Raw genomic sequence first — 12,083 nt, forward strand, 5'->3', positions numbered from 1 at the left:
AACTTGGTTTGAAACCGGTGCAAACCTAGTACGACCCAATGTAAACATGCTGTTAACGCAGTGTGAATCAGGTGTGAACCTCGCTTGCCAGGGCTGAAACTGAAACTAAGTAGGAACTAAAAAAACAATTCCTGTGTGTGCTGTACACAATCTGGACTCGATCATGTGATTGCGGTTTGAACTTGTTTTAAAGCTGGTAAGAAACAGATGTTAGAATGTTGGGAACTCGGTAGAAACTAAACGGGAACCAGTTTTTAAAAAGCTGTTTGACTGAGATGTGCACCAGGTCTGCATCGGGTAATCCTGTTGCGAACACACTGCGACTCAGGTGTGAACAAGGTCGAAGGTAAATGGGAATCAGGAACAAAATTCTTTGTCCGAGGTCCGAACCAGGTTTGAAACAGATATGAATCAGATGTGAACACAATCTGTAACAGGTAGTTTAGAAACAGGTACGAACCAAGTGTAAACACCTTGTGAACACATTGTATATCCGATAGTGTGACCGAGGTGCGATTTTACCGGAATGTTACCTCACTGTGAACATTTTCCTTCCAGGTTGCGACATGTGTGCGGACAACCGTAACGGTGAGTGTCCCATGCACGGACCGCTTCACTCCCTGCGGAGGCTGGTGGGCACCAGCAGTGCCACCCCGGCACCCCTCACCCTTCCCGACGTTCCCGACTGGCTCAGAGATCTACCCCGAGAGGTGAGCGCCCCCCACAGGTGGGGGACTCGAGTCACATGACTTGACTCGCATCAGACTCAATCCGCCAATTTTAGCATTTGAGACTCGCTTGGCTGAAACTTGTGAAAGACTCGACTTGACTTGACTTGACTAAAGCGTGTTCTGTTCGAAACGCCTCATCCATCAATCGCTTGTGCGTGTAGGTGTGCCTGTGCACCAGTACACTACCCGGCCTGGGGTACGGAATCTGCGCTGCCCAAAGAATTCCCCAGGGCACCTGGATCGGACCCTTCCAGGGCACCCCGCTCACGCTGGACAAAGTCCGCTGCGGAGCCTCCAGGAATACACGACACTTGTGGGAGGTAACAGACATGCTATTTTGTGGACCTTTCTATGACAAAATGATTGGAGACGGCGTGAAGAATGAATATATCCAAATTGGGATTTAAACTAAATGCACCAGATGTGAAAGTAGTGTGACTCAGGTGTGAACCATGTTTGCCAAGGTCTGAATCAGACATGAAAACAATGTGAATCAGGTCAAAGCTAAACAGGGACCCGGCGTGAACACACGGTTAATACAGTGTCGACCAGATAGTTTGACTGAGATATGAAGCGGGTATTATCCAGGTGTCAAGCGGGTTTAAATCTGCCCTGATATTGTGTTCATGCCCAATTCAGTGTGACAGATATTGGGAATCGGTCATGAAGACAATGTGAACCAGATTCTGTCATGGATTCCAGTGGGAACTGGAAGGGGGTGGATCCCAAAAACACAGACAAGGAGAAGAAATGTATTTAACTACATTTATTTATGGAAAAAATACATTTCACATCTGCAAAAGTTCAACAAAGGTCGCTGGCGAATTGTGCCAGAAGAAAACAATCAACAAAAATCGCTTGCAAAACAAGAGCAAGGAGACTACAAACGCAAAATCACTTGTCAACAGCCCGCCGGTCCCGCCTCTGCCTGCAACAGACCAGATTCCTGACAGATTCATTTCTACCCGGTTCACATTGTCTTCATGCCCCATTCAGTGTGACACAGACAATGTGAATCAAGTGTGAACCAGGTCTGAATTGGACCTAAACACAATGTGAAGCAGGTTGGTTCACCACTATTGTGTGTCTAGTTCACATATTCATACCCAGTTTAGACCCGCTTCACAACTGATTGATTCAACACATCTGTGTCACACCGCTTTCACACCTGATTCAAACCAGGTGTGACTCTGGTGCGATGTTTAAGGAATGTGTGTGGCGGACAACGTGTTGAAGGTTTGAAATGTGTGCGAACACAGCGTGTACTAGATAGTTTGAACCAGGTACCATCACACTTGATTCCCATTAGGTGTGAAGTCACTATGTAAGCACTTGAACGACTGTGTGAAGCAGATGTGCGCGGACGTTTCAAAAAGTTATGAACCAGATGTAAACATGGTGCGTACAAGTTGTACTTTTCCGTGTTGATGCCCAACGAGGAAGCTGAAGATTCCCGTTGGAAAGCCGCGCATTTCCAGGGAAAAGCCGCGAAGTCGTCACGAGGCCGTGACGGCTGAGCTGTCGTGAATCCGACGGCGGCGGCGGCGGCGGCGGCAAAGAAAGCAAAGCAAAGCTCACTCGGCGGTCAAATATTTTGCTAGCGCGACGCCCGCAAGGATTCCCACAATCCTACTGGGCCTGTCGGAATGTCGTAAAGGGCTTTTATTTGCTAGCCTTCCATCTTTCGACGCTTTATTAAACAACCGCAGTGACATCATCGCCACGGCTGTCACTGTGTCTGCGAGGGATTTTATTTATGGCGACTCATGATTGTACAAAAACAAACTTTTAGCTGGCTTGTTGCGTTTGGACTGTAGGTGGCGCTGGCGCTAAAATAACGCCGTCGTTAAGATGACCACTCTGGGTCGCATGTCATTTGACTTTCATGGTACGGTAACAACATAATCCACTGTGTGTGTGTGGGGGTGTGTGTGTGTGTGTGTTTGTGTCTGTCTCTGTGCTTGTGTGTGTCCTCATATGGTTTCTCTGTGCCATATCATGTCTTTTTTAACGCAGTTTATCAGATTGTGTGCTTTGTGTGTGTGTGAGTGCTGATGTACTGGTGGATATATGTCCTTGGGTTTGTTTTGCGGGTCTTCTTTTTATGTTGTGTTTTGGATGTTTTTATTGCACAGCACTTTGAGTTGCATTTTCGTGTATGAAAAGTGCTATATAATTCAAATGTGATTGGTTGATTGATAGGTGTATGTATGCGTGTTTGAGTGTGTGTTTGGGAATGCGTGTTCATGTCTACGTGTGTAAGTGTGTGTGTCATGATGGTACACGTGTGTCTTTGTATCCATGTGTTTGTGTGCGAGTACATGTGTCTGATTGGTTGTCCGGAGCTGGCCCCGCCCCCTCACGCTAGTAGTGTGAGAAAGCAGGGTGAGCGCTTGTGCAAATATTTTGGGACGTCTGATGAGCTGATGGATGAGGCGGCTCACCGAGAGCGCTACGGCGACGGCGGCGGCGGCGGCTCGCTGGTTCACACTGTTGATCCTGATCCTGCTTCTGGTTCTAAATATGGTTCCTGCGGTGCAATAATGTGTGAAAGGGTGCACTTTGTTTCAATTTGTTTCGACCTTCTTGTCACACATTGGATGTTTCCAAAGCCCGCCGCACACCGAGCGACGCAGCTGAACCGAACAGTCACGAACAAATTACAGTCGGTGACTCCCCCGACGCACACCTGCCAATTGACCCTCACACACATTCCAACTCGCTGCAATGGAAAACTGCGACCCCTGGTCTTCTTATCGGCAAATACCGTTTTGAGGCGCCACATTCACTGTACTATAAAAATGACACATCATGTGTGTTTGGATGTGAAAACAATGTGAACCAGGTGTGAAATCAGTTGAAACACAGTGACCCATGTATAAACACTTTCCGGTAGTGTGCATTAGGTGTTAAATGGATTGGAATTAGGTAGAGCGGTGTGGATTAGTCAGTGTGAACAAAGCGCTATCCAGGTTTGAAACCGGGATGGAACAGATGTGAATCAAGTGTGAAAGCATTGTGGACCAAATTGTGTGAATTAGGTGTGAACCAGGTTTTAAACATATATGAACCAGACGTGAATCAGGTGTGAATATAGTATGAATGTTTTGTAATTGTGAGCCTGATGTGAAAGTGAACCAGGTGTGAAAAGTAGAAATAAAGTGCAAACCGCTTAGGAACTAAGCTCGAAAGCAGTGTAAATACTGTATGGACCGGATATGAACATTGTGGTAGCATACGGTGTGATCCACATCCGAACCAGCTTGAAGCAGATGTGAAAATGTTGTGAAACAAACATGAAAGCAAGGTGAACACAATTCAAACCTGACAGTATGGAACCATTTTGAGTGAATCAGGTTTGAACCAAATAGAGAGGGGGTGTGAACGTGAACCAAGTGTGAACCAAATGTGAAAAAAAAAAACAGGGTGGGGAAGCAGATGTAAACACACTGTGGTACCAGATAGTATGAACCAGATTTGAATGTGGTGTCAATCCGGTTTGAATCAGGAACACCGCACCGTTTTCTGATGTTTGTTGTTTTTTCATCTCTTTCAATGGAAGATGACAAAGTATCAGTAGGAATCATCTGGAAAACCAGAAAGGGGGGATGAGCAGCGTGAGGAAGAGGAGTTGCGATGAAGAGGAGGCTGAGGGCGTGTAGAAGAGGAGGTGATGAAGAGAGCAGATAACGGCAGAATTAGTGCGTTTGATTGATTTTGTGTACAACTCAAGCGTGGGATCATTGATCTTCACTCACAAACACTTTTCCACCATTTGGACTCTATAACAACAACAGCACTGCACTGTCACCATGCTACCTGATGGGAAGTCATGCTCTGCGATACCCGGTGATATTAAGTGATGCTAGGCGCTCCCTAAATAAAAACTGTTATCAGCGCGACAAAGTGCTAAAAATCTTCGGTGGCTCGCGTGTGTGCTAAGTGTGTTTTTATCACCTCTTGTGTGACGTGTGTGCTGAGTTAAGTGTGTTTATCTTAATGTGTGCGTGCTAAGTGTGTATGTCACACTTTTCTCTCGATAACCACGACTGCATTAGTGGCTTTTTTCACACAAACACACGTCATACATGTCATGATAAACACGCACTAATGCGGACAAACCCGCATGTGAAGATAGTGATAATGTAAAGAGGTCGTTAATGGTGTGTGCGTGCGCGCGCGTCTGGGTGTATATGTGTGTGGTCTTTGAAGTCAAACAAGGATAATGTAGAGTGAGACAGAAGAAAGTGTTGAAAATGTTTAACACTTTTGTTTGCAACATTCAACTAAATAATGTCTTTTAGTCTTTATAGTTCCAGTTAGTATGTTTGTGTGTGTGTGTGTGTGTGTGTGTGTGCGTGCGTGGGTGTGTGTGTGTGTGTGCGTGTGTCCAAGAAGACCTCCAACATGGTGTCCAGTGTTCACAGGAGACTGGAATTTTTTTTTTTTTTTTACTGACTGCAGTCTTTTAAATGTTCCCCATTGGTGTCCCAAATTCCTGTTGTCGCTGTATCCAAAATACTAAATGTGAAACCCATAAACAAGGGTTTGAACACAAGGGTGTGAACACACCCTGGAGACAAGTTTGTGTGAATCAAGTGCAACTCCACTTTGGCACACATATGAACATTGTGTAAAGCAGATAGTGTGCTGTGCACCAGGTTTATGATCTAAATGTGAACATATTATTATGAATAGAGTGTGACCAAGAGAGGACCTAAATGAAGACCAGATGTGTACAAAGTGCCAACTGCCCAGTTGCCTTGATTCAACCTTTGCAGAAAGTGTGAACCAGATAGTGTGAACACAGCAGGAACACTATGGGAATCAAATATAAACATTGTTATTCTGCACGGTGTGAATCAGGTTTGAAAGTTAAGCAGGTTTCAACCAGGAATGAACCAGGTGTAAAAGACAACCAGGTTGGAGCCAAGTAATGACTAAAGTGGGAATATGGTCTGAACCTGGTTTGAAACAGATATGGAGCTGATTTGATGTGATGTCAGGTACAGACGTGTGTGCGTGGTGTGATCCAGGTGTGTTGAAACCCGGCAGGTATGAAGACAACGTGAGACCGTTTGGTGTGAACCAGGTTAGAAATAGATATGACCAGAGTTGAATTTATGCATTACGCGCGTGTGTTTCAGATTTACGACTCAGAGGGAACATTGTGTCACTTCCTGGACGGCAACGATCCTGTTAAATCGAGCTGGATGAGGTACATCCGATGCGCCCGACACTGCGGAGAGCAGAACATGATGGTCGTTCAGTACAGGTACAAACCCGCTAGTGCTACATGCTAAATTAGCCTTGTCATTAAGACCTACTAAACAACCTGTAAAAAAAGTAGCACTTCATTGAATAAGTTTAGCTTACGTCACTTATCATAGCTTCGTTATCTTATAATTTAGCTAATGTTAAATTGCGCTAGTTTTGTCTTAGCCCAACATTATTTATATTATCTTAGTTTATGTTAGCTTAATATAGTTTAGTTTCAGTTTAGCATCATTTGCTTTGTCATAGATAACTGTACCTTACTATGACATAAGCCGTTTCTCAACTCGCGTTCTTGTCTATACGTCCTTGTGATCTAGTGATCTCATTAGTCACGGCCCAAGTCCTGTTCCAATTGAAAATACGCATAAACCAAGAACGCACGGAATACCCGAATGTTGTTCTTGTCTGCTATCTTAAACCAAGGATGCATCGGTTGGTGACTTGTGAAGACTTGGCTGGGAAAATATCCCAAGATGTGTTTCGTGTTGCTATCAAAATGGCTAATACAACAGCGGAGGAGAGGACTCACGTTTGTAAGTTGAAATCTAGTCATGTGATATATCTGTGATGTATTACGAAAATACGTCAGAGCCCGGGAGGAAGTACACGAGTACACATCCGTTCCAATTGCCAAGCGACTAGTGTACTTAAGAAGTACAGTCCGTCCTTAGGACGACTGTACTCGCTGAGTTCACAAGACCGTGCACTGCGTTCTTGATATTGAGAAACGGCTATAGTTATGTATTATCTACTTTCTATTAGATTATTTTAGTCTAGCATTGCTTAAAATATCGTAGCCTAGTTTAGGTTAGTACATCTTACAGTAGTTTTGACTTAACCTAATTACAGGACTTGTTTGGACCTAATCGCTAACGTGGCTATCACTAAAGTACCTCTTTGGACCCAATTAGCTAATGTGGCTAATGCTAAAGAAAGAAGTGACCTCATGTCAAGCGTGTTTCATTTTGTCTTAGCGCACTCGGAAGGGTGGGGCCAACATGACAACACAGTCGGGAGGGGCCGGGCTGTAAATCAAACATACCCCTGACCTCACACCAGATAAAACGATGGAGAGGCGGTGGGAGGTGGGGGGGTGGTTGGGGTGGTGTTTGATCCATGTTTGCTGCTGGACTGTGGCGGGTGGTGTCACACATCAAAGGGTCTCATCAGGCGGTCAGGTATGAAAAACAAACACGCCCGCTGCCTCTCTGAGGGGGCGTGGTCTTGACTGTGAAACATTTGTTTTCTTACCTACAGCACAAGCACTGTACCCAACGCACACAGATGCCTAATCTTATGATGTGCATTAACGTCACATGGTAAAAATAAATGTAAACATTTACGTGGTAAGTTATTTTTCACTTGTCACTGCTAAACTAGCTAGGCTAGAGTTTGCTAAAATAGATGAAACTAATGTAAACTAGGCTAAGACAAGATAAACTAAGTTGCTAAACTAGAGTAAACACCGATATGCCAAGATAAACTATGTTGCAATAAGATAAAACTACTCAAAATCTAAAATAAACTGTGCTAGGCTAAAATAAAATAAGCTAAGATAGACTAAGTAAAAATTAATTGCTGGGCAAAATAAAGACAGACAATGCTAAAGTAAACAATGCTATGCAATGTGATGCTACTGTAACCTGAGATTAACTAAAACACGGTTAGCGAGGAAAAATTTAAGCAACAGCCAAGTTAATGGTGGTAAAGAGATACTTTAGCATTAGCCAGGTTAGCGATGTGGTTGGTCTAAAGAAGTGCTTTAGCATTTACAACGTTAGCGATGGGATCCAAAGAAAAGCTTCAGCATTAGCCACATTAGCGACGGGGTCCTAAGAAGTCTTTTAGCATTAGCCACTTTAGTGATGACGTCTTAAGGGGTCCTTCAACAATTTGTGTTTGTGTTTTAGGTCTAGCATCTTCTACCGGGCGTGCCTGGACATCCCTCGAGGAAGCGAGCTCCTGGTTTGGTACAATGACTCGTACACTTCCTTCTTCGGAATTCCGCTGCAGTGTGTCGCTCAGGACGAAAACCGTGAGACTTTTTCTATCTTTCCTCTTGAATGCTATCATGTTAACATGGCACTAACGAGACGAGAAGTAGCCTACTCTAGAGGTGGACATGGAACAAAAAAACATGATGGACATGAACAAAGGACATACATGTTAAAGGTGGAACATGAAATGAGAACATAGGTCTTGATTATCGAACACTGAACATAGATTTAATCGTAGACATACAACTCCATACAGACTTATGTAGTACCAGGATTGGACATATGTAGGGCACAGATCTTGAACAGACATTACGTACGACATGGATGCTGAGCACACGTCTTCAAAGTGGACTTGTATAGGACCCATAACGTAGACATGGGCATAGAACATAAATCTAAAACAAAGAATGTATGTAGAACTTTCACATCGTAAACACACACATAAGGTTCTAAAGTTGCTGTTTTGTGTGTGCAGTGAATGTCCCCGCGTCTGTGTCGGAGGTGATGTCTCGTCAGGAGTCCCTACTTCAACAACAACAACAACAACAACAGCAGCAGCAATCCTTCGGCAAGAGCGGCAAAGCGACGTCCGCGCTGGCGTCCTTGTCGTCATCCGTGCGCTCCATGGTGTTTCCTCAGATGGCGTGCAGCAGAAGTTTCTCCGTGCTGGACAAGAGCGGAGCGCCATTCCCGTCGTCCGAGTCGTCCTTCGGCCAGCTGTCTTCCAAGAACCAAAGAGTCCTAGCCAGTCCCACGTCCACCAGCCAGCTCAGCAGCGAGTTCAGCGACTGGCATCTGTGGAAGTGCGGACAGTGCTTCAAGACCTTCACGCAGAGGATCCTGCTACAGATGCACGTCTGCCCGCAGAATCCGGACAGGTCTGTCAACAAAACCTAATACACAGTCACAAGTAAGGTCTGGACTGAACCGGAAGAGACTCAACTAGAATAGATTACCATAAACTAGTCTCAACTAGACTGGACAATTTAAATGGAGAATAAAGTGAACTGGACGAGACCTGACTGGACTGGACTGGACTAGAGCAGACTACAATAGACTGCAGTGGACTGGACCACAATAGACTACATAGTATGTACTTAGAAACGAGTACATTTGAATCTACTAGACTAGACAGGACGAGCGTAAACTAGACTAGTCAAGACTAGACTAGACTACAGTGGAATGTATTAGACTAGACAGGATGAGACTAGAATAGTCTTGAATAGACTGGAGAACTGGAGAAGACTAGACAGGTCTGGAGTAGATTGACCAGGGCTAGAATAGACGACAGTAGACCGGACTAGACTTAAATATACTTGATTGAATTAGATTAAACCAGAATATACTAAAATAGAATATACTCGACTAGACAGGATGAGACTCAAATAGACTCGACAGATTGGACTGGAATAGACTGGAGTGGAGTCGATTAACAGGACTGGACTAGGATGGCCTATAGGTGTGCTAGATTAGTAAGGGCGACACGAAACTGGACTCAACTAGACTGCAATAGTCTAGACTGGAAGTGACTTGACCGGTTTTGACAAAATGAACAACATCGGACATGAATGCAAGCACATACTTTAGTTTTGTGATAGAAAGTGTGTCTGTGCGTGTACACGCACGCGCATGCACACACACACGCTTGTGTGTGTGATGATTCATTGGAGAATTTTTGCTTATCTTTATATTGTGTAATGTGTGTGCGTGCGTGTGTGCATAAATCTCGGTGGGGGCAGTGGAGAAATTGTGGTTGTCACGGTGATGGCGGGCGGGGCCAGTGTCACTCGTTCAATAAATGAAAAAGAAAATGAAAAAGTGTCTGCTGATGTGCAAAATGTCAATAAGAACATTTTATCCACAGCACTTGCTTTATGTCGTCTGGCAACCTTCGTACTTGACACTTTAAGAAATCTAACAACTGTCGAAATGTAGTCATAAAATTCCAAGAATTTAAAGTTCCTGGACTTTTAGTTAACACTAGGAATTTTGGGAGGACCATTTGTTTGTTTGGAGGGCAGGAACTAGTGACGAAAATGAGGTCCGGGGTCATTCATTTTGACCAAAAGTAGACCCTACACGGACAGGCGCGTGTAGGGCTGCTGAAGCATATGATTGATTGTTTATTGATGAAGTGTGAGTGCTGATTTATCATCTCTGCTCTCAAACACACTAACATGTCGTCATAGCAACACACACGCACACGCACACTCTGCACACATCAGGGGCGGAGCCATAGGTGGGCCTGGGTGTGCACCGGCCCACCCCGATTGACGGACTGCCCACCCAGTGAGATTCATGAAAAAATATATACTTAAATATTAAATTATTTTGGAATTTGTGTTTCGTTGTGTTTTTCATTTTATTGAATATTAAGAATGGTCTAATTGTAGTTGTCTAAGGAAGATCTGAACTTCATATTATTCCGATTGTCATTTTATTTGAATATATGATTTATCGGGACAGGAGGATTGTGCTCGGTGAGGGAAATATTCAGGCTCACCCATTAGACACGTTCTGGCTCCTCCCCTTTCATACATAAACACATTAGATACACTTCACACATTGCAAAGACACACTGACTTGTCATGTCTTTTTTAACACAGTTCATCAGGTTGTGTGCTTTGTGTGTGCGTGTCTGTGTGTGTTGCGAGTGCTGATGTACTGGCAGATATATTTATATCACGATATAAATGTTTCATATTGGTCGATATCGATAATATATTGAACTATTGAAAATAATGACCCGAAGGAAAGTACATTTAAGTTATTTTATTTTAACATAATACTTAACCTTGAATAAGAGGTCAATGTAACGATGAAAAAGTGAAATAAACTCAATTTTAAAGATAATGTGCTTAGAAGGGCTGAGAAATGTTTGAAAAACTGTCACAATCTAAGTATTTCATATCAGTCAATATTGATAATTATAGATTTTGTTTTAAACCTTTTCTTTAAATAACAGTTAACAGGTTTTTAATAGTGTTATCATGCATAATATCATTTAATTGTAAGAGTGGAGTGGTCATTTTTTTTAGCAAAGTTACGGCGCTCGCTCGCTGGACGCCAGCATAGCGCATGGGTGCCGGGCCGGCGAGCATGCTCCGTTGAGTTAACAGCTTCTTCGTTGGTTTAAATGCTTCTTCTTCGTTGGTTTAAACGCTTTTCCTTCATGTTTGGAGGTGGAAGCGCATCATACATCATACATCACGCACCATGCTGCGAACGGGTTTGTTTTCCCTTTTTTTTTTCCTCTATCAAACGTTTTATCGAATGCATTTTCTATTGATCACGTGTCAATCGTGATACATATTGATATCGAATTATCGGCCCAGCCCTACTTGAAACCCAACTTCAAAACCCTAACCCAGGCTTGAAGCCCTTATTTGAAATTTGAAACTCTACTTTCAAAGCCTGTTGTTTCAAACACTAACTATGGTTTGAAAACCTAATTTAAGACCCTAACCCTGATTTAAAATCCTAATTAGAAATCCATACCCTAACCTTGGCTAGAAACCTGACTTTAAACCCATAACCCTTGTTTATTACAGCCTTGAACCATGCTCAATTAGAAACCCCAACCTCGCTTTGAAACCCTGAACATGTCTCTTGAAACCCTATTTGAAAACCCTACGCCCTCATTTTTAATCCTAAACCTTGTTTCCAACCCCAATACTTGAATCAATTCCCTCCTGAAACCACAGACATCATTTGAAACCCTAACTTGAACCCCTACCAAATGTTTTAAACGTGTCACATGAAAATGTGTGAGAAAACTCTCCCTTCCCACGTTAATCTTTCACTACTGTGTGTGTGCGTGTGTATGTATCTTTCATCAGGTCATGCGTTCACAGTGACTGTTAGTTCTTAGTACTCATGTTGATGACAGATGCACCGAAACGTTTCACACGCGTTGGTGTTAGCGATGTTGCCGTGGCATTTGGTTGGCAGCTTATGAGGCTAGTTAGCGACTTAGCTGGTAGCCATCTAACACGCCACAGAGCAAAGCTAGCTAGCTAGCTAGCTGCTATGTTGTCGCCGGCGGTGTGCTTGGGAAGACGCTTTCGCGCGCACACAC

The 12,083-nt window shown here is 43.7% G+C and overlaps 1 protein-coding gene across 5 annotated transcripts in view; it reads left to right on the top strand.

Annotated features, from left to right (window-relative positions):
* The window catches only part of prdm6 (PR domain containing 6), a 36,657-nt gene that overhangs the window by 14,486 nt on the left and 10,088 nt on the right, over positions 1-12,083 (top strand). For 3 of the 5 annotated variants that reach the window (XM_086030121.1, XM_086030120.1, XM_086030122.1), the window contains 5 exons: positions 559-710; positions 893-1,051; positions 5,879-6,006; positions 7,919-8,043; positions 8,481-8,883. In XM_086030121.1, the coding sequence (XP_085886247.1) occupies positions 559-710; positions 893-1,051; positions 5,879-6,006; positions 7,919-8,043; positions 8,481-8,883 (967 nt within the window). The remainder of the gene's footprint in view (positions 1-558; positions 711-892; positions 1,052-5,878; positions 6,007-7,918; positions 8,044-8,480; positions 8,884-12,083) is intronic. The other 2 variants (XM_086030125.1, XM_086030123.1) reach the window with 2 other exon arrangements.

This window comes from Filicampus tigris, chromosome 5, assembly GCF_054856515.1.
Source record: "Filicampus tigris isolate MCC_2025a chromosome 5, RoL_Ftig_1.0, whole genome shotgun sequence".
In the NCBI taxonomy this organism is placed as follows: domain Eukaryota; kingdom Metazoa; phylum Chordata; class Actinopteri; order Syngnathiformes; family Syngnathidae; genus Filicampus; species Filicampus tigris.